General features: G+C 54.7%; 1 protein-coding gene across 3 annotated transcripts; it reads right to left on the bottom strand.

The window, feature by feature from the left end:
• Positions 1-2,380: 2,380 nt before the first annotated feature.
• Positions 2,381-14,749, bottom strand: HSPBP1 (HSPA (Hsp70) binding protein 1). 3 transcript variants are annotated; one of them, XM_052656349.1, is made up of 8 exons: positions 14,591-14,749; positions 13,961-14,257; positions 11,402-11,606; positions 9,295-9,519; positions 6,221-6,376; positions 6,034-6,130; positions 4,305-4,416; positions 2,381-2,846 (listed from the first exon to the last, which is right to left on the bottom strand). In XM_052656349.1, the coding sequence occupies exons 2-8, from the start codon at positions 14,162-14,164 to the stop codon at positions 2,772-2,774; spliced, it is 1,074 nt and encodes a 357-aa protein (XP_052512309.1). In that variant the 5' UTR covers positions 14,165-14,257; positions 14,591-14,749; the 3' UTR covers positions 2,381-2,771. The 3 variants fall into 3 exon arrangements, with proteins under 3 accessions (XP_052512309.1, XP_052512310.1, XP_052512311.1); XM_052656350.1 differs by having other exon boundaries at positions 13,961-14,260; positions 14,591-14,747; XM_052656351.1 differs by having other exon boundaries at positions 14,587-14,725.
• Between the last annotated feature and the right edge of the window lie 4,264 nt (positions 14,750-19,013).

The following is a 19,013-nucleotide window of genomic DNA, read 5'->3' as shown; positions in this document are numbered from 1 at the left end:
TAAGTCTAGGTTCTAAGTCTAGGTTCTCCTAGATTGCAGATCCATAGTCTTTAAGGTCCCATCTAGCTCGGAGCCTCAGTTTCCTCAGTTTTCATAGTCCTTGCTTGCCGTGATACAGGCCAGAATCGGCGCTGTAAGTGCTTGTAAGGACTCGGCTTTTAAAAAAAAAAGCACGCAGATTTACCTTTCCTGTTTCAGGGACATTTTTGTTAAATCCCATTCTAGTTTGTCCTGTATTTCAAGGATGTCAATCATGCGTTTGTGCTTCACATGTTAGCTTCTATTTGCTTTAATCCTTGTCATTTCTACCTACATTTGCTGATTACCACATGTCATTTTCCAGCCAAGTCTCTTCCGGTCCTTGCTATTTCCAATGTCTGTGTTGCATGCGATGTCCTTAGCTACTGCTGATTGAAAGGCAACCACAGCCGGTCATGTTCACAGCTTAGAGCTGCAGGTGTGAAGGTTGGTGAGGCTGCTTCTATTCCCCTTTGTCTCTCATACTGTAGGCACCAGTGGACATCCCAGGGTACTATCCCAGAGGAAAAAGCAGAGGCGCCTCAATTGTTGTTCGGTCACAAGTTGTCTGACGACTCGACCAAGCCCAACTGTGTTAGCACAATTTCAAACCTCAGGTTCCCTCACATCTGCCACCATCCATTGGCCAAAGCAAGTCACACGGTCAAACCCAAAGTCATGGGGCTAGCACCTACACCTCAGGCACCACTGTGTGGGAAGTGTACTTCTTTCTTGGAGGTGGCATGAGAGGGAGCTGCTGCTGCTGCTAAGTCACTTCAGTTGTGTCCGACTCTGTGCGACCCCATAGACAGCAGCACGTCAGCAGCAGATTCCTGTTAAACCCTCTCATTGCCACAGTCCTCAAGTTGTTTCCTTATGTTTGTTCATCTTATCTTCTCATCTTTGAGGTCTTGTTATAAAATGGACCCAGGTTCCTACTGTTATACAGCTTAAAGCAATTGTGAGACATTTCCTTCTGTTCCTTGAGTGATTTTCTACATCAGGTTCTTTTGTCATGGCTTCCCCCCCAACCCCCACCCCGAAATGTGATTGAAGTTGCCACGCTGTTTTAACATATAAACTTGGGAACTGAGGGGCAGGAGGTTGGCCATATTCAATCACCAAATGGAACCTGAGAAGCTGACAGTCAGTCTCCTCCAAGAACCTGGGAAACTGCAGAGGTTTAGGACAGAAGTCTGGGTCTTCACCTTGTCCGAATTCACAGGCAGATGATGCTGTGATCTGTATTAGAATTGGAAGGAGCTTCTTACAAGTTTCCACAAGGAGAAACTTCTGCTTCTTACAGTCTCTTCCCTTTCGTCTCCACCCTTCCCAGGGGCTGAGGAATGATTTACCAGATGGGATGGGCATCTACACTCAACCCTCCAGCTCTCTCTCCTCTTGGAGCCATCCTGTCCAGTGTTCTGGCCTGCTGCCTGCACCTAAGGGAGAGGAGTGCGCTTGCCCAGTACTGCCTGTGACCAGTCGGACAACCATGACTAATGTTGGGATGAAGGGGCAGCAAGACCAATGCTGATTTCTCAACTCTGCTCTAAAAATTATACAGGTGACATCTGATTTCCAATTCTTGGATCCTGTAGCTACCTTTTGATTTATTCTGAATTTGGGTAGTGAAAAATATAATCAACCTCTCTCACACAACTAAATTCCACAGGAGAGGAACTAGTCTGGTATTAAATGGCGCTAGGAAACCAGAATACAGGAGTGACACAGCTTCGGATGTGGCCCAGGTATAAATTTCGGCTATGAACTTGGCCACAAGATCAACCACCCTGGGCTCCACTTCCTCGTCTGAAATAAACCATCAGTCAAGACTCCGTTGTAATGGAAAGCTCCTTTGGTTAAACTGAAAGGAATTTATAAAAGGAGGTGACAGTTTCCCTGTCCCCTGCTTGCTCCCCAATCTCGGAGAAGGGTGGAGAAAAGGCCTAGTGCTTTTCTGTCAGGACGAAGCACACACCCAACCTCAAGCCTGCCCCAGGCACCCCGAGCGGCCTCCATTGCTGGCGTGGGAGGTGCCTCACTGCCTCCAGTACCTGTTCCCGCCTTCTCCGGCAGCGGAGCCAAGCCTCCGGGCAGCGAGCTCTGATTGGTGGAGCAGAAGCCACGCCACACTGCATGCTGGGAAAGAACAGGGCTCCCACCTTAGACGCGGAAGCGTGAATGTCAAAAGTATATTTCTTCACAGACGTTATCAGAGACGGGGGGGGGGGGGGGGTGGGGGGGGGGTGGGGGGGAGGGTGGGGGTGGGGCGGGGGCAAAGAGAAGGACAAGCATCCCACACACTCCCTCTCCAGAGACGCTGGGAGGATGAAAGACAATGGCTCCGGACTTTAGAGAGCAACACTTTTTTATTATTCCAAGGTTCCGCCCACTGCTGTTCCCTTCTTGGCTCCCTAGATCCCCCGATTGTGCCCCTCCTCCCCAACCAAGGCACTCTCCAGGCGAGGTGTCAAAGGCGGCAGTGAAGGAGGTGGAGGAGGAGGAACACCTTTACTGGAAGAGCAGTGTGGACACAAGAAGGGGGAGTGGAGTGAGAGTGCGTGAGAGGTGGGATCCAGGGAGGCAGCGCCTTTTTCAGTACCCATCCTGGGGACTGAGCAGAGACAGGCTGACACGCCCCGGCACGGCACCAACAAGGCCCTTCTCTCCTTTGGGAGAGGGCTTCATGGGTGAGGGGAAGGCAGGAGGCCTGGGGTTCCCATGAAGAAGGGGAGAGAAGCCACTGGGTTTCACCGATCCATGCTGTCATCAGTTGGGGTGGAGAAACAGGTCTGTAGCAACTTTTCACAGAACTCCAGCTCCTCCTGCATTGGGGTGGGAAATTGGAAACCCTGAGTGTAGAGGCCAGACCCTGCCTCCACCAGCTCTGCACCCAGAAACGGCTCCTCTTCCTGCCCGCCCCTGATGGAAAAATGAAGGTTTCCACAGGTGTATACATATGTCAAAACTTCTCACATTGTACACTTTCAATATAGGTAAGTTAAACATCAATAAAGCTGTTCACACCAAAGAGTCAGAGAATAGATACATGGATGCATCAAGCAACGATGGCTGAAACTTCAGGACAGACCAGGGCAGGGGATCCCCCTGCCCAACCCCAGGCACATATCTCCACAGGTTCATGTGACAAGGTCAAAGGACAAGCCGCTGGGGGGTGGGCACTGCGCCTCTCCCAGTCACCCCTGCTCCTCACACCCAGGACCCAGGACCCCTCTGGAAATGCCTGACAGTGTTCATAGAAGAATGATCTCGGCAGAAGGTACGTCCCAAGAGGGTGGCATGTTTTCTGTGTCCAGCTTTGCTGAAGCAACAGCATCTGGGTGGTATCATAAGGGCTGAATAAATTACTTAAGTACAGTTAACTAAATAACTTAGTCATTTAATTAAATAACTACTGAATATGCTATTTGTTGCTCTTATCACTTATTACTTACCTATTTAAATATGAGTTATTTATCACATTACTATCTGTATAAATATCTGAGTTACATTATCACTTATTTGTTACTTATCTATTTAACTATCTGGTGAGTTATTATTTATTATCTTGTATCTAATAAAAATAATGAGTTGTAATTTATCATGTATTTCTTACTTACCTATTTAATTCAATATTAATTGGTTGCTATTTATCATTTACTTATTATTTATCAATCTAATAAATACTTAAGTATTTGAATGATATAATATAAATAATGAGATTGATTTGGATAGTAATTAGATGAATCTGTTAACTCTTTAAGAAACCGTGAGCTTCTGTTTCTCCTTGCCGTCCCCCTGATGCTGACAGAGCATGAAGCGTGTGGGAGGGGGCAATAAATGTGTGCTGAATGATGCCTGGAGAAACACATGAATTGGCAATAAGGTATAAACAAAGGCGTGGGCAAATCGGGCTTCCCTGGTGGCTCAGGGGTTAAGAATCAGCCTGCCAGTGCAGAAGACATGGGTTCGATCCCTGATCCGGGCTAACCCCACGTGCCGCAGCGCAGCTAATCCTGTGAGCCACAGCTACTGAGCCGGCACTCTAGAGCCTGTGGTCTGTTAACAAAAGAAACCACTGTGGTGAGAAGCTGGCGCCCCACAAGTGGAGAGCAGCCCCGCTCGCCACAACTTGAGAAGAGCCTGCCCAGCAATGACCCGGCACAGCCAAAAATAAAGAAATAATTTTTTTTTTTTTAAAGAAGCATGGCGAATAGACCACAGAGGCCTAGAAGGCAGGTACCAGGCTGGCCCTCCCACCTCCCCCCCTCATTCAGCAGTACCTGGTACTCTTCATGCTGCTGCAGCAGCTGGCACCGGTGCCGCAGAAGCTCCTCCAGGCCCAGCTCGGGCTCTCGGCACTCCCGCACGCCCTGGGGGAAGTCTGTCACCAAGCTGCAGGGACAGGACAGCCATCCTTGGGACCTCCCTCTGCCCAGCTGCTCTCCACACCCCCCACTCCCCCACTGAGCCTGGGCAAGCTGCCGCCCCCCACGGGGCCTCAGTTTCCCCATCTGCAATGTGGACTCCTGCTCCCACCCCACCCAAGGGACCTGGATGAGACTCGTACAGAACAGGGCGCTTGGCAGAGTGCCTGGCCGGAGCCCACGCCACACGGGGGCATCGCTGCCTGCTCGCTCAGCCGCTCCGTCCTGCTGTCTGACGGCCCTGTCCCGCCTGCGCTCCACGTGCGGGATGGGGGGAGCGAGCGGGCGGGAGCCTGCCTCCCTCCTCCCCAGGCTGCTGTGTCAGCCCCTACAGTGAGGAGACTGAGGCTCCGGGAGGGCCAGCACCCTGATTTCTTCTCCTCTCTGACCCTAAGCCTCACCCCCCACCAGGCCGGTCCCCTGGCGCCCCATCTGACCCTAACCCTCACCCCCCACCAGGCCGGTCCCCTGGCGCCCCAACTGACCCTAACCCTCACGCCTTCACGGCCGGTGCCCTGGCGCCCCATCTGACCCTAACCCTCACCCCCTCCTGGGCCGGTCCCCTGGCGCCCCATCTGACCCTAACCCTCACCCCCTCCTGGGCCGGTCCCCTGGCGCCCCATCTGATCCTAACCTTCTACCCCTCACCAGGCCAGTCCCCTGGCACCCCATCTGACCCTAAACCCTCACCCCCCACCAGGCCGGCCCCCTGGCGCCCCATCTGACCCTAACCCTCACGCCCTCACGGCCGGTGCCCTGGTGCCCCATCTGACCCTAACCCTCACCCCCTCCTGGGCCGGTCCCCTGGCGCCCCATCTGACCCTAACCCTCACGCCCTCACGGCCGGTGCCCTGGTGCCCCATCTGACCCTAACCCTCACCCCCTCCTGGGCCGGTCCCCTGGCGCCCCATCTGATCCTAACCTTCTACCCCTCACCAGGCTGGTCCCCTGGCGCCCCATCTGACCCTAACCCTCACCCCCTCCTGGGCCGGTCCCCTGGCGCCCCATCTGACCCTAACCCTCACCCCCTCCTGGGCCGGTCCCCTGGCGCCCCATCTGACCCTAACCCTCACCCCCTCCTGGGCCGGTCCCCTGGCACCCCATCTGACCCTAACCCTCACGCCTTCACGGCCGGTCCCCTGGCGCCCCATCTGATCCTAACCTTCTACCCCTCACCAGGCTGGTCCCCTGGCGCCCCATCTGACCCTAACCCTCACGCCTTCACGGCCGGTGCCCTGGCGCCCCATCTGACCCTAACCCTCACCCGCTCCTGGGCCGGTCCCCTGGCGCCCCATCTGACCCTAACCCTCACCCCCTCCTGGGCCGGTCCCCTGGCACCCCATCTGACCCTAACCCTCACGCCTTCACGGCCAGTGCCCTGGTGCCCCATCTGACCCTAACCCTCACCCCCCACCGGGCCTGTCCCCTGGCGCCCCATCTGACCCTAACCCTCACCCCCCACCGGGCCTGTCCCCTGGTGCCCCATCTGACCCTAACCCTCACCCCCCACCGGGCCTGTCCCCTGGTGCCCCATCTGACCCTAACCCTCACCCCCTCCCAGGCGGTCCCCTGGCGCCCAGCACACCTGCACAGGGCTCCAAGCACGTGCTCGTGGAAGGGGCTGTGTTCTGTCCGCACGAGGGCCACGAGCTGCTGGACCATGCCCATGGCGCACAGGGTCCCTGGGGAAGGGCCACAGGGTCAGAGGAGCAGCCATCCTCCCGTGCACTCGCCCGGGGAACCACCCTAGCTCCCCGCCCGGGCCGCCCCACCTTTGTGTTCAGGGTGGCCCACCAGCAGGTTCTGCAGCAGGAACGCCGACTTGACCTTGAGCTTCTGCACCTGCTGCTGCATGGCCCGCATCAACACGGAGAAGCCGTCCAGGCGGAGGAACTGCAGCAGCCCGGCCTCCTGCTCCCGGACCAGGCCTGGGGAGGGGGGGAGGCAGGGCCTTGCCCAGTCACCATCACCATCACCAATATCATCATCATTACCACTACCATCAGCACTAGAAACACCAGTCACCACCACCACCATCACAACCACAACCATCATTATGAACACCACAACCATCACCTGCAAGATCACCACCGTCATCACCATCACAAATACCATCGCCGCCACCACCATCATCACAACCACCACCACCACCACCACAAACACCACAACCATCACCTGCGAGACCACCACCGTCATCACCATTATCACCACAAATACCACCGCCACTGCCACCACCATCACAACCACCACAAACACCACAACCATCACCTGCAAGACCACCACCGTCATCACCATCATCACAAATACCATCGCTGCCACCACCACCACCACCACAAACACCACAACCATCACCTGCGAGACCACCACCGTCATCACCATCATCACCATCATCACCACAAATACCGTCACCACCACCACCACCACAAACACCACAATCACCACCTTCTGGACCACCATTCTCACCATCACCATCATCACCACCATCACCATCATCACCACCATCACCACCGCGGATTTCTATGGGCCCATGCTTCGCAAGCATTACCTTTAAATATTTTTAGCTGAGACACAATTCCACAGCCTGTACAATTTACCTTTTTAAAGTATACAGTTCAGTGGTTTTCAGTACATTCACAACCTGTACTGGTTAGTGGTCTCTCCGGCAACTGGCAACCACTGACCCGCTTTCCATGGATGTGCCCATTCTGCACATTTCACATGAATGGAATCATACACTCTGTGGCCTTCTGTGCCTGGCCTCTTTCACTCAGCGTAGTGTCTTCCAGGCTCATCCAGGTTACAGCGTGAGTCAGTAACTTCCTTCCTTCTAAAGACTGACCAGTACCCACTGTACGAATATACATTTTTTTCCTGCATCCTCTGAGGAGCACATTGTCTCTTTTTAACTCTCCACACCACCCTAGAAGGTGACTCCCATTTTACTGATGAGGAAACTAAGACCAGAGAGCCAGACTACATCGTGAGGGTGCCAGGAATGCTGCACGGCCTCCACGCACGATGAGAACCAGCCTGCAGGGTGCGCTTCCAGTTAGGTGCCTGCCCTTGGGCAGGGTCTAGGCCAGGACAGATGGGCGTCTCCAGAAACCTGTCGCCACTAAATACCTGACAAGTGCCCCTGAGGACCTGAGTTGTTAATCTCAGTTGAGTTTCACTCATTTCAATTTAAGTGAAGCGGTGAAGTGGTGGTATGGTATTTGTGGAGCACAACTTTGTCCCTTCACTAGAATTCGCTCCATGCTGATCACTGAAAATGCAGCCTGAGTTGAGATGCTTATGTGCAGGATACACACCAGGTTTCAAAGACATAACGTGGCGAAAAATAAAAAGATCTAAAGTAGCTTATTAACATGCCACATAACGATGGGCTGAAACGATAATAGTTTGGCTCTGTGGGGTTAAATACACTGTTACTCAGTTTAAAATAAAAAGACTGGCAGATGGGGAGGTAGACGTGATGACCTTCCGCGTCTGCTCAGTGGGCACGGCCTATCGGCTCTGCCGGCAGGCTGTATCCAGGGGCAACGGCTCCCCTCCACTCCAGGGCCTCTCCGCTGGGCCCGATCCCTGTGTCCCGGGGCTGCACTGTGCACTGGAGAGGGTTGAGCGGCACCCTGGGCCTAAGCCCAGCCGGTGCCAGGAACCTGGAGATGCATCTACCAGGGGACACCCCTCTCCCTCACCACGCCCACTTCTCCGCCATCCGACCCCCTCTTGGTCTGTGGCCAGAGGGTGAACCACTATGAGCCTCCGCACAGGGCAGCAGGAGCAGTCAAGAGACCGACCACCAAAGCGGCTGGTAGCACCAGGGCTGGCCGGTCCCCGGCACTTTCCAGATGTTAGCTGCCAAGCGACGGCGTACCCCGCAACCATGCCCACCCCCCCAAAAAAAAGACCACAGATGCTACTGAATTGTACACTTAAAAATAGTTATGCGAATTCTACATCAATTTTCTAAAAGATAAAAGGCCTCAGCCATAAGAGAGAAAAATGAAACCTCGTCACTTGCAACAGCATGGATGGGCTTGGAGGTTTTACGTTTGGGGAGGTCAGACAGAGAAAGACATTTGTGTGCTATCACTTATGTGTGGAATCTAGGAAGCAAAGCAACTATTGCATGTAACAAAAAAGCAGCAGACTCACAAATGCAGTGGCTGCCAGTGAGGTAGGGGGAGGGACAGGGCAGGGGTGGGTTTTGCTGCCAAGTCGCTTCAGTCGTATCCGCATGCGACCCCATAGACGGCAGCCCACCAGGCTCCCCTGTCCCTGGGGTTCTCCAGGCAAGAACACTGGAGTGGGTTGCCATTTCCTTCTCCAGTGCATGAAAGTGAAAAGTGAAAGGGAAGTCACTCAGTCGTGTCCGACTCTTCGCGACCCCATGGACTGCAGCCCACCAGGCTCCTCCGTCCATGGGATTTTCCAGGCAAGAGTACTGGAGTTGGGGGGTGGGTTTTAAGAGGTATCAAAAAAGTGAATAAGAGGCATTACTTTCCAAGCTCCTGGGGTGGAAAATAAATAAATAAATAAATAAACTCCTGGGGTGGGGGGTAAGGAGGGGCGGTCTGGGACTGCGTACTTCTCTGCAGAAGTGGACTGCCCATTGTCAGGACACTCCTGCAGCACCCCTTGCCGGAGGATCCCCCCGCCCGAGGATCCCGCCACCCGAGGACCCCCATGACGGGGATGATCAGCCCAGACGTCCACAGCCCCATAGCCGACAGCCCTGAGGGGCCTCAGAGCACTCGGGCTGGGCCTCGCCCCGTGTCTCGAGGGTCCGCTAGCTGAGCAGAGTGGCCCCACCCCCGACCCCCGCGGCCGGGACACTCACAGGAGATGGCGAAGAGGGCCTTGACGCGCACCGTGTCACAGGGGTCCCGGTCCAGCAGGCGCAGCAGCTTGCGCAGGGCGCCGAGGCCCAGCACCTGCTCCTGGATGGCAGCCACATTCTGGCTGCACGTGCCGATGAGCTGTGCTGCTCGCCACCGCAGCCCCGCCGGCCCCGCCTCCAGGTAGCGGCCCACCAGCAGGTGCATGCCCGACAGCTGGCAGAAGTCTGGGAGGAGAGGGCAGCAGGCAGGCCAGGTGAGACGGGCTGAGCTGGGTCCTACCCCCAGATGTACACGGAAGCCCCAACCCCCAGGGGATTCCCAGGGGGTGCTAGTGGCAAAGAACCCACTTGTCAATGCAGAGACACAGGTTCAATCCCTGGGTGGGGAAGATCCCCTGGAGTAGGGCATGGCAACCCACTCCAGCATTCTTGCCTGGAGATTCCCCATGGACAGAGGAGACTGGTGGGCTACAGTCCATGGGGTCGCAAAGAGTCTGACATCACTGAAGCAACTTAGGACACATACATGCAAAGTGAAATAATGTCACAAGGATGGCGCCCTTATAAAAAGAGACCAGGACACAGACACGCACAGGGGAATGACCATGTAGCGCACAGCGAGAAGCTCCCCACGTACAAGCTAAGGAGAGGGGCCTCAGAAGAAACTGACCCTTAGACTGCCAGGCTTCAGAGCCGTGAGAGAGCAGACTTCTGGAGCTGAAGCCCCGCAGTCCATGCTGCTTTGTTAGGGCAGCCGGAATGGACGGAAAACCAGCTGAAGCTGAGGGAGCCTGCCTCCAAGGGCTGGCCCTCCGTAGGCACCCAACTGGGGGTCTGTCCAAGGCCGGCATGTCTCAACAAGGTCAGGGGCCCAGGGTCCAGCCCACTAAATGCCAGTTCTGACGCCTGGTCTGTGACAATCTGAACATCCCCTGGGGAAACAGACTACACCAGACCAGAGGTCTGCAATCTACAGCCCAACACCTGTTTTCTAAATTGGTCAGCTTGGCTGTTCTTCAAAAACTGAGAGAGAGTTACCATGTGACTACTCCAACATATGTATCCACAAGCCTCAAGAGCAGAAACTGGAATAGATGCTTGCTTGTACCCCAGTGTCCACAGCAGGATTATTTACAATAACCGAAAGGGGAAATGACCAAATGCCTGTCAACTGATGATAGGATGAACGGCACACAGCCTAGCTACACACTAGAGTATTAGCCACAAAAAGGAATAAATTTCTGATACAGCTACTACCTGGAAGGCCCTTGAAAATATCACACTGGGAGAAGCAAGCCCGTAGCAAAAAGGTCACATATTTTACTATCCCTCGTGCATAAAACGTCCAGAACAGACAAATCCACATCCTCACAACTATGTCATGCCACGCCACTCCAAGTGGAAGTGACGACTCGTCCTTCTAGCGGCTTCTCGGCCTTTCAGATGAAACCCACAGCGCCCGCCTTGGCCTGGGAGCCGCTGTATGCCCAGCGCAGGTCACTGCCCAGCCCTCGCCCCTCACTCTCTCTGCTCTGTTCTGCCCACCTCACTGCTGTTCCCACCCCAACCAGGCAGGTTCCCACCTCAGGGCCTTTGCACGGGTCGTTCCCTTTGCCTGGGATGCTTTTTTCCGGAGCTGATCCCATGACTCACGGCCTCCCTTCAGGTCTCTGATCACGCGTCACCCCTCGGGGAGGCCTTCTCTGACCACCCATCTAGGACCACCTCGTGTCTCTTACTCTGGGGAATGGCACGGGGCTCCCGGCGGACCAGGGTGAGATGGTCAGTCCCATCAGGGAGGCAGTGGATGGGACCTGGTGCCATTGTTGCCCGTCGGCAAGCAGACCAAGCAGGGTGGAACAGGGCAGTCTCAACTGAGGCCTGAATCAGAGCCAGAGTGGAGGGGGGAGGCCGGGAGGCTCGGGAGGAGGTGGGTTGCATGGTGCCTGAGGCAAAGGACAAAGGGCTGGGCTGCAGCAGGACCTGGGAGGGAGGAGGAAGAGGCGGCAAGAGACAGAAGCAGACGGGAAGGCAGAAGGGGCAGGACCCTGGCAGCGGGGGGCAGGACCCTGGCGGCGGGGGCCAGGCCGCGGCAGGCTGGGTGTACCTGCTGCGTTGTCCATGTTCTCACACAGGTCCGCCAGCAGCTCCAGGGCTCCCTCGCGCTCCTGCTGGTCAGCAGCCAGTTCAGCCTCGCCAGCCGAGGAGGGCGTGGGCTGGGACAGCACCTGGAGGCAGTTCTTCATCTGCTCCACCTCCTCCCGTTGGCCACGGAAGGCGGCCGACATGGCCTCCTGCAGCCACTGGCGCCTCTGCAAGGTGAGGCGGGGTGGGAGAAAGAAGCAAACCTTATCAATCATCAACTCAGGAGTAACAGTCATTACCAATAACAGCCGGGGCATCCCTGGAGGTCCACTGGTTAAGAGTTGGTGCTTCTAGTGCAAGGGGCAAAGGTTTGATCCCTGGTCAGGGAAGTTCCCCATGCGAAGAGGCACAGGCAAAGGGAAAAACAATAGTAACAGCCAACACTGAGGGCTGAGTGTCCTTCAACCAACAGACACCTCCCGGGCACCTTTTCCACTAACGCTCTTTTCTGGACACTGCATCTATGGAGAGACTGGCTGTGGGGTGTGACGGGAAAAGAAAGGTCAGCGACACCTAGGTTCTTGTCCTGAACAACTAGAAAGAGACGGGGCAGATGGCAAGAGAAGCAGGTGTGGAGTGAGACGAGTAGAAATTGGTGCTGATTTCTGAACTTGTTAAGTTTGGGGGATCCATGACATACACAAGGCAACACACTGAGAAAGACACCTGAAGCTCAGGAAGGAGGGCCAGCCTGGACCTGGATTTCTCAGCCTTGACCCTACTGACACCCTGAGCGGGACCGTTCTGCGGTGGGGTTCGTCTGTGCACTGGAGGATGCTGAGCCGCATCCCTGACCTCCTCCCACGAGATGCCAACAGCACTGCCCCCACCCCCACAACCCGCCAGTTTGCAACAACCAAGAATGTCTCCGCCTGTTGCCAAATGTGGTTAAAACCGTCCCTCCAGGAGAGAACCACTGGCCTAGAGATCTAAACTTGAGAGTCGCTAGAGTAAAACCTCAATCCAATGTGAGATCACACAGGAAGTGAGTGTAGGAGAGAGAGTGCTGGTGTGCTCCACAGTCGAGGGACTGGAAAATGAGGATGAACCAACAGAGGCGATGGGGAAGAGGAGCCAGTGAGTGGGATGAAAACCGGAAAACCACGCTGGTCCATGCTTCAGAAGCCAAATGAAGAAAGAGCTCAAGGCGACAGGGTCGTCATCGAGTGCTGCTCGGAGGTCAAATACGATAAGCACTGAGAACCGGCCACTGGGTGTTTTTCTTTTTGGCCCGACTCTGCGCTAAGTGCTCATATGAAGGATCTGAAGTCACAGTCCCGGGTAAACTGGGGCAAGATGTTAATCTCTTCTGTGCCTGTTGGGCCACCTCATGGTCCTAGAGGTTCGGTTGTCAGGGGCAGCGCACTGATTGAAACCGCCCACCCTGGCCAGGCACCACAGTAACCATTTGCATGAGTTGTTTTATGACAGGAGATCCTGATAAGGAATATGGAATTAATAAGCCTCCACCAACCAGAAGAGTTCAGAAAAGGTCTATAGGAGACACCTCGTGTCCGTCCACTTCCCAGAATCCCTCTCGTTAGCATCCACCTTGGCTGAGCGATGCGTGCGCCACCAGGAAAGACTCTGAATTAGAATGATTGGCCAAAGACCACCCGGAAACTAATCCCATCACCATAAACCTAACATTGCGAGCCACACGGCAGAGCACTTCTCCTGGGTTCCCTTACCCTACTGCTCTCCACCCAGGTTCCCTTCCCAATAAAATCTCTTGCTTTGTCAGCACATGTGTCTCCTCGGACAATTCATTTCTGAGTGTTAGACAAGAACCCAGTTTCAGGCCCTGGAAGGGGTCCCCTTCCTGCAACACAATGACCTCCTGGATGTCACTGTATCAACACCATGTTTCATACACTGCAACTGTCACCGCCAAGTAAACATCACATATAGCAAATATTGTTCGTGACTTCCAGAAAAACCTTCCGTGGTTAAGTATTAATATTACTGCTATTCCCACTTCACAGATGAGAAAATGGAGGCACAGAAAAGGGTGACTTGCCCAAGGTCACACAGTCAACCATCCACAACACCTAAGTCAAACCTAAGTGGTCTGTCCACAGAACTCTTATGAGTCTGCTCTTAATGAGAATATCCTGCTGCCTTCAGGAGCACAGCCTGTGTACCAGGTGTGATGTTGAGACCCACTTTAAGAGGACTCTCAGAACTACCCTGTGAAGGGCCACTCCTTATCATCAACATCAACTCGCAATTGAGAATCGATGCTCAGAAAGAGGCAGTGATAACCCCAAGGTCACACAGCTGTAACATACTGAAGCCATGTCTGTCTCGCTCTGGCATGCCCTTGCGTTTTCTTTTTTTACCATGAGGTTATTCTGCCTTCCCGCACAGTGCAGGGTCCCGGGATCTGACTTTCAGTCTACAGTAACTCTATGGAGCACAAATACAGCCTCCTATGCCTTCACACAGGCACTACCGCCCTTCCCCAGACATCTCTGTTCCCACACCCCTCAGCCCACCTTCTCGGGCCCCCGCCCTTTACCTCCTCACTCATGGGTTCTGGAGGTGGGTCTGGCTCTTCAGAGCCCGCCGTGATGGCCATCTGCAGCAGGCCTTGGAGGTTTCGCGGGGGCGGGGGATGGCCCGAGCCGCCCTCGGAGGAGCCGCTGCCCCCTGACGAGCAATCCTGGGAGGCTGAGGGCAGCGCCAGGGGAAGGCGACTGCCCCCGGAGCCCTGGTTCGCCATGGGCAGTTTGCGAAGAAAGAAAGAACTTGTTGGGGTAGTGGGTGGTCACCGCTGAAGGAGCTCTGGCGTCCTGAAGGGTCGACTCCTGGGGGTCTGCTGAAAAGGTGGCGTTTTAGGCGAGCTCGGCGGCCCCGCATGACTCCAAACCACGCTGCCCACATCTCCTCTAACCACGGCCCCATTTTTTTCTTTCATACCAACAGGCCCCTTCCTCAAAGTCAGCAGTCCCTCCCTCCTCCTTAGCAACAGGCCCCACCCACTCTCCCTAGCAACCCCCTCCTCCATCTCCACCGCGGTCGTTCCCATCTCTTAGCAACCCCACCGCCCAGCCTTCAGAGCAAGAAGCCCTCCCTTTGGTCATCTTAGCGACAGGTCCCCTCCCTCCTGTCCGACGAGGGGAACCAGAGCGGGGCGGACCTCACCTACCCGAGCCTCGTGTCGCCGCCGCTACCGAAGATAGACTCGCCCGCACCTGACTCTGCTGGGCGCCGCCATATTGACCGGAAACACGCACGGTCTGGCCCGGAAATTCCCGGCGCAGCCACACCAATTGGGGCCGAGAGGCGGCTTCCCCGGGCTCTTAAGTTCTTCCCACCTGGCGGGACACCTGGCTCGGCCCGGCCCCTCGCCCCGGCCACGCCCGGCGCGCGCACACCCTGGCCGAAGCCCGCCCCGCCTCGGGCCCCGCCCCCGATAAGCCCAGCTTCCTCACCCTCACTGCAGGCTCCACCCCTGCCCCTTGTAGGCCCCGCCCTCCGGCCTGGCTCCGCCCTCTAGGCCCCGCCCACGCCCCCTGCCCAGGTTCTGTGGTCCGTCCCGCCCCGCCGCTTCAGGCTCCGCCCCTTTTCCAGGGCTTTCGGCCACTCCCAGCTAAGACCCGCCCCGCGGGCCGGAGCGCCCGCCGCTCCCCGTTAAGCCCCGCCCCACTCTGGCCCCCCACCCGCCGCGGCCCAACCACCCCCACCTCGTTTTAGCTAACAGCTGGAGTCCCGCAACCTTGGGGCCCTTTGAGCTCTGCCCGGGTCTCCCCGTGCTCTCAGCACTGGTATCTGAGCCGGGCGTCGTCTGGCCTATCGCAGCCCGTTCTTGGCCTCTATTTCCCCTTTCCTCGTAGGGGACTCCCCGTTCTCCCCACTGCACCTCCTGTGCAGACCACTCTTCTCGTTCCCCCAGCGTCTCCCTCGTGGAGTCTTCTCTGGGTCCTGCCAGGTGCACCAGAGGTGATTCTTGAAGCCTGGAAGTAAAATGCCTGGGCAAGGTGGTTTAGGCAGCTCGAGGCCTCCCTGCACCAGATTTAGGGTTCAGGTCTGGGACTGTGGGCCGTGTGTGTGTGTGTGTGTGTGTGTGTGTGTGTGTGTGCGCGTGTGTGTCTGTGTGTGTCTGTGTGTGTGTGTGTCTGTGGGCCTTGTGTGTGTGTGTCTGTGTGTGTCTGTGTGTCTGTGTGTCTGTGTCTGTGTGTGTGTCTGTGGGCCCTGTGTGTGTGTGTGTGTCTGTGTCTGTGTGTGTGTCTGTGTGTCTGTGTCTGTGTGTGTGTCTGTGTGTGTGTGTGTGTAGCACTGAGGAGGACGATTGTCAGACATGGATCTGGGCCCCTGGGTACTCCATTTCCTATCTGTTGACAGGTTACTGAAAAACTTGGTGGCTTACTTACAGTTCAGAAGCCCAAAGTGGGTCTCACTGAGTTCAAGTAGTTAAAATCAAGGTTGTGTTCCTTCCGGGGGCTCCAGGGAAGAATCTGTTTCCCAGCCTTTTCCAGCTTCTAGAGGCTGCCCACATTCCTTGGTTCGTGGCTACATCATTTTGGCTTTTTTTTTTCCTGCTCTGGTCTTAGCTGTGGTTGCCCCATGTGGGATCTATTTCCTTAACCTCAAATTGAATCCAGACCCCTGGACCACCAGAGACGTCCCCATTTTGGCTTCGGTTTCCTTCCTTCTCCTGTCTCCTCCTCTGACTGATCTTCCAGCTTCCACCTCATAATAATGCTTGTGATTACATTTAGGGCACAATGTAGTAACCAGGAAATTTTCCGCATGTAAGATTTTCAGCTCCATCACATCTACAAAGACCCTTTTGCTGAGTAAGTTGACATATTCACAGGTTCACAGAATTACGACACGGACATCTTTGGGCATTCCCTGGTGACTCAGCAGTAAAGAATCTGCCTGCAATGCAGGAGATGCAGGTTCGATCCCTAGGTTGGGAAGATCCCCACCTTGGAGGAGGGAGTGACCACCCATTCCGGTATTCTTGCCTGGAAAATCCCGTAGACAGAGGAGCCTGGTGGGCTGCAGTCTGTGGGGTCGCAAAGAATGACATGACTAAGTGACTGAGCACACACAGGCAGCCTACTGTACCTGTGTCAGTCGGTTCAGTCGCTCAGTCGTGTCCGACTCTTTGCGACCCCATGAATCGCAGCACGCCAGGCCTCCCTGTCCATCACCAACTCCCGGAGTTCACTCAGACTCCCGTCCATTGAGTCAGTGATGCCATTCAGCCATCTCATCTCTGTCATCCCCTTCTCGTCCTGCCCCCAATCCCTCCCAGCATCAGGGTCTTTTCCAATGAGTCAACTCTTCGCATGAGGTGGCCAAAGTACTGGAGTTTCAGCTTTAGCATCATTCCTTCCAAAGAACACCCAGGACTGATCTTCAGAATGGACTGGTTGGATCTCCTTGCAGTCCAAGGGACTCTCAAGAGTCTTTTCCAACAGCACAGTTCAAAAGCATCAATTCTTCAGTGCTCAGCTTTCTTCACAGTGCAACTTCTGTGTCTATGTACACGTGTGTAAAAGTCCATCTAACTATAATACTATTTACATACATTATGATACACAATGCTGAATAATATATGTACCTGTGACATGTAATTGTACATGTCATTACACATATGAACATATGTGTAATATAATGGTAGCCTAGATGAAAACTCTCTGGGTACCCTATAAAAGCCATAGCCTTTACAATGACCAATAAGAACGGTGATCATATAATATTTCATCCACAAGACACTTGACAGTGAAACAGACCCTACTGATAATTACAGAATAAAAGACATAAGCCAGGACATATGGTCACCCTGGTTTTTTTGGTTCTGTTTTGCTTTTTACGTTACATCATACGGCTTACAGGGTCTTAGTTCGCTGACCAGGGATCCAACCCATGACCCAACACTGAAAGTGCTAAATCTAGCCACTGGACTGCCAGGAAATCCCCTGGTCACCCTGCTTCGAAGGCCCTATTGGGTCTGCTTCCTCACCTTATTTCCTCCCACTGCACTCTCCACTGTTCCCCTCCAGCCACACTTCAGCCTTGCCGTTACACACCAGGCACACTTCTGCCCCAGGGCCTTTGCACAGCTGCTTCCTCTGTCCGGAAGGCTCCTGGTACTTTATCCACGTGGCCTCATTTTCCTTCAATGTCCCTTCACCGAGGAGGCCTCTCTTGGCACCGTAATTGAAAATCACACAGAAAAATCACTCAAGAAGCACCTCCTGGACTTCCCTGGTGGTCCAGTGGTTGAGAATCCACACGCTAAAGCACAGGACATGGGTTTGATCCTTGGTCCAGGAGATTCCACTTGCTGTGGGGCAACTAAGCCCATGTACCACAGCTGCTGAGCCCGTGTTCGAGAGCCCAAGAGCCACAGCTGTTGAGGCCCACGTGCCTAGAGCTGGTACTCCAAAACAAGAGACACCACTGCAAAGCAGCCAGTGCGCAGCAGCTAGAGAGTAGCCCCCTCTCGCTACAGCTAGAGAAAGCCTGTGCGCAACCATGAAGGGCCAGTGCAGCCAAGGAATACATAAATGCAATCTTAAGAAACACTTCACGTCCCCCTTCCCTCCTCGTTTCCTCCTTGTCACTGATCGTGACTCTGTAACATACCATGTATTTTCCATTTGTTGGCTTGCTTTAGTTTGATTTTTGGCCTCACAGCTTGTGGGGTATTAGTTCCCCAACCAGGGATGGAAGCCATACCCTCTGCAGTGGAAGCACGGAGTCGTAACCACTGGACCGCCAGGGAATTCCCAGCATGTATATTGATTGTTCACCTTGCTTGTTACCGGCCTCACCCAGTGCAGTGAGAGGTCCATGGGACTAGGATCTTGGTTGACTTGCTTCACTGCTGTAACCTCACCACTTGGATCAGTGTCTGGCTCAGATTTGGCACGGAGTATAGCAACATGGAATGAGAGTGGTTGACCAGGAGACTTGAGGCTCATGGGTACACGCTCTAGGAGACTTGGGCATGACACGGGGGCCTAACATCCTTGGGGATCTGACATAGCGGAATCCCAGGTCACACGGAAATCCAGCTGTGCACAGGTTCACGGATGACCAAGAGTGGGGATACAGGATTGTAGAGCATGGACGACCTAGAGTGGGGACATACGGTTATCGTGGAGCCCACATGAAGAGCTAGAGAATCTGATGCTGGACACAGAGAATAGATAGCGACCAAAAAATTCACAGGGACCTCAAGGGGTTCTGGAAATTTCTCTGTCGGAGGATTGTGGAGTATTCTCAATGGAGGTATGGATCCAAGATACTTAAAAACATCACCCTGATCTGTGGGTGGATATGGGGCCCCAGTGCTAGTGGGGAAAGGAGGCCGGGATGGGCAGATTGGGGGTGAAGGGGAACAAAGATGAGCATTGGATCAGCAACTCCCCAAATTCTTTCTCTCTCCCTGCTTCTGTCTTTTTCCCTCTGTCCCTCCAATCTGTCCTATCTCCCCCAGCGTCTAGACCTCCACCTGTGTTTACCCCCCATATTTTGGGGTTCCCAGCTCTATGCTTATTGGTCTCTTGCTCTCTCCATCTGTCTCTCTTTGCTCTCTGTCCACCTATCTC

The sequence above is a fragment of the Budorcas taxicolor genome, chromosome 18 (genome assembly GCF_023091745.1).
Source record: "Budorcas taxicolor isolate Tak-1 chromosome 18, Takin1.1, whole genome shotgun sequence".
Taxonomy (NCBI): domain Eukaryota; kingdom Metazoa; phylum Chordata; class Mammalia; order Artiodactyla; family Bovidae; genus Budorcas; species Budorcas taxicolor.
This window is presented reverse-complemented; position numbering and strand designations above follow the sequence as displayed.